The 2,229-nt window shown below is 48.7% G+C and overlaps 1 protein-coding gene across 1 annotated transcript; it reads left to right on the top strand.

Moving 5' to 3' along the window:
- Positions 1–366: 366 nt before the first annotated feature.
- LOC135374579 (putative nuclease HARBI1) lies at positions 367–1,702 on the top strand. The gene is made up of 5 exons (XM_064607523.1): positions 367–617; positions 694–797; positions 879–991; positions 1,077–1,200; positions 1,260–1,702. Exons 1-5 carry the CDS (start codon positions 367–369, stop codon positions 1,700–1,702), a joined length of 1,035 nt encoding a protein of 344 aa, XP_064463593.1.
- The last annotated feature ends 527 nt before the right edge of the window (positions 1,703–2,229 follow it).

Genomic DNA, 2,229 nt, shown 5'->3' with positions numbered 1-2,229 from the left:
CTTATTCTGAGTGTAAGCGAAAAAGAAACGAAAAAATTTGCATAAACCGCAGCTAATACACGTGTACGGCTTCTGTTCTTCCCTATCGCTATCAAAAGTGCGCACGACGAAAGAGAGCGATCTGTCATTCTTTTGGCGTTCTAAGCTGCGGTTCATTTTGCGATTTTCCCTGCCATTTCTACATTTCTAACTTGTTTGCTGTGCAGTTTTCTTATCTTTTGGTTTTCATTTAGTGTGCGTGTGTGCAGAGTTTCTGGTATTTTATTTTGTGCAGTGCATATTTCTTTTGTTTTTGTTTTTCTATGTACAATGAACTTTTCTTTGAATGTCTATTTGTTTAGAGTTTTTATTATTTTGGATTGCGAAATGGAAGTCCCATTCGCAGCGTATGCGAGGTGCAACAACGTCCGCAGAACATTTCGACCCCGTAGCGACGCCTTCGATGCAACGGATGAAGAGTTCATGCGTTTGTACAGACTGACGAAGCCAGTGGTACGCTGGCTATGCGACAAGCTACGGTCCACCCTCCGTCCAAAAGAACTCGGACGGCGCTACCTGTGGAGGGGCAAGTGTTCATCGCCCTGCGGTTTTACGCCACAGGAAGTTTCCAAGGGGCGGTAGCTAGCGACCAGCACGTGGCAGCGATGCAGAGCACCATCAGTAAGCTGCTCTTCAACGTTACGAACGCCACAGTGGTACAGCTGGCACCCCTGTGGATACGGTTCCCGACCAACCCGACAAGATCCGCGAGGTCATGCGGGAATTCAAGAGCAAATGGAGGTTTCCCGGCAAGATTGGTGAGTGTTTATGTGGATAGACACCGAGAAAAAGAAGTTAAAACCACTTAAAACCTTAAACATCGCAATATTTTTTTTGAGGCTGCATAGACGGGTCGGTTATTGGCATCCTGGACCCATCTGAGATGTGCGGCCAGTACCAGAACAGTGCTTTCTTCTGTCGGAAGCAGTACTTCGCGCTCAATGCCATGATCGCAAGTAAAAGGCTGGGTACCCTCCTCCTGAATACGTATCCCAAAAAATCTGGCAGTCTCTGGAATTTATGCTGACGTGTTCTAGGTGTGTGACGCGATGATGCATTGCTCGTTATCCGGCGGAGCACGTGATGCTTATGTGTGGAGGCACAGTGAGCTGAAGCGTGAGCTGTCCCGGAGGCACTCGGACGAACCCCGCTTCCTTCTAGGTAAGGGTCGCACAGTATAATTGAGAACTACAACGGGTGACATTGCACATTTCCCTCAGGTGACAGTGGGTATCCTTTGCAACCGTGGCTGCTGATGCCGTTGCCTGGAGACCCTCCCCCCAACACACCGAAAGCCCGATACAAGAAACGCCACAAAGCGGCGCGCGGCGTAGTGGAGAAATGCATCGGCCTGCTGAAGTCAAGGTTTCGCTGCCTGCAGCGATACAGGACTCTGCACTACAATCTGCACAGGACCTCAAATATTGTTGTGGCATGCGCCGTGCTCCACAACATGTGCATCCACACACAGGCACCACCTACCGAGGACGCAGGGGAGGGTGACGACGACAGTGGTGAAGATATTCCAGCTACGAGTAACCCTAACGCATCCCCGAATGCTCCCCCGGACAGGGAGATGTATGACATCTGGGCAGCCGTTCGAGCAAGAGTTATTGAGCAGCTGTCGCGACTAAGTCACGTCGCCGTGAAGCAACCTTTTTAACCGTTACGCTATTACTCTGGGAATTCTTCCTGAGGACCCAGCAGACAACACAGCATGCGGTAGGATTCGAACCCACTGCCCAATGGTGCCAGTTTTTCATGAGGACACGTGATTTATGTTTTTTTATGTGATTTATGTACATTTGTTCCTCTATGTTTCGTTTTTTTGTGTCGGAATTGCTTGGACGGTCATCAAATAGACCATAGCAATGAAGCTGTCATTGAGCGTACCACATGTACGTTGTTGGAAGTATGAAATATATGATTGTTGTAAAATGAGATTTTCTCTGTCCCCCTGTATTGTAGAACGATTCGTACATGCACGTACATTTATTGGCAAAACAGGATTTCCTCTGTGCAATACACAATGACCGTGGAAAATTTGTGGGAGTTTGTACATGATATTGCACCCCTGGTGTTCTTACCGTCATCATTCTACTCCCCCCCCCCGGACCCGCCCGAAACGCTGGACGGTGAAGAATGTGATAGAGCAGATCGACACAAACGAAAGCGACTTCTCTTGCGGTG

The sequence above is a fragment of the Ornithodoros turicata genome, unplaced genomic scaffold (assembly GCF_037126465.1).
Source record: "Ornithodoros turicata isolate Travis unplaced genomic scaffold, ASM3712646v1 Chromosome85, whole genome shotgun sequence".
NCBI classification, from domain to species: Eukaryota; Metazoa; Arthropoda; class Arachnida; order Ixodida; family Argasidae; genus Ornithodoros; species Ornithodoros turicata.
The sequence above is the reverse complement of the archived record's forward strand: the minus strand, read 5'-3'. Positions and strand labels throughout refer to the sequence as shown.

Bases quoted from the DNA above. Each gene is read 5' to 3' on its own strand.
- LOC135374579 (XM_064607523.1), top strand. From the start codon at position 367: ATGGAAGTCCCATTCGCAGCGTATGCGAGGTGCAACAACGTCCGCAGA. The intron at 618-693 runs GTAGCTAGCGAC...CGAACGCCACAG, and splicing joins CAGGAAGTTTCCAAGGGGCG to TGGTACAGCTGGCACCCCTG. The intron at 1,201-1,259 runs GTAAGGGTCGCA...CATTTCCCTCAG, and splicing joins CGAACCCCGCTTCCTTCTAG to GTGACAGTGGGTATCCTTTG.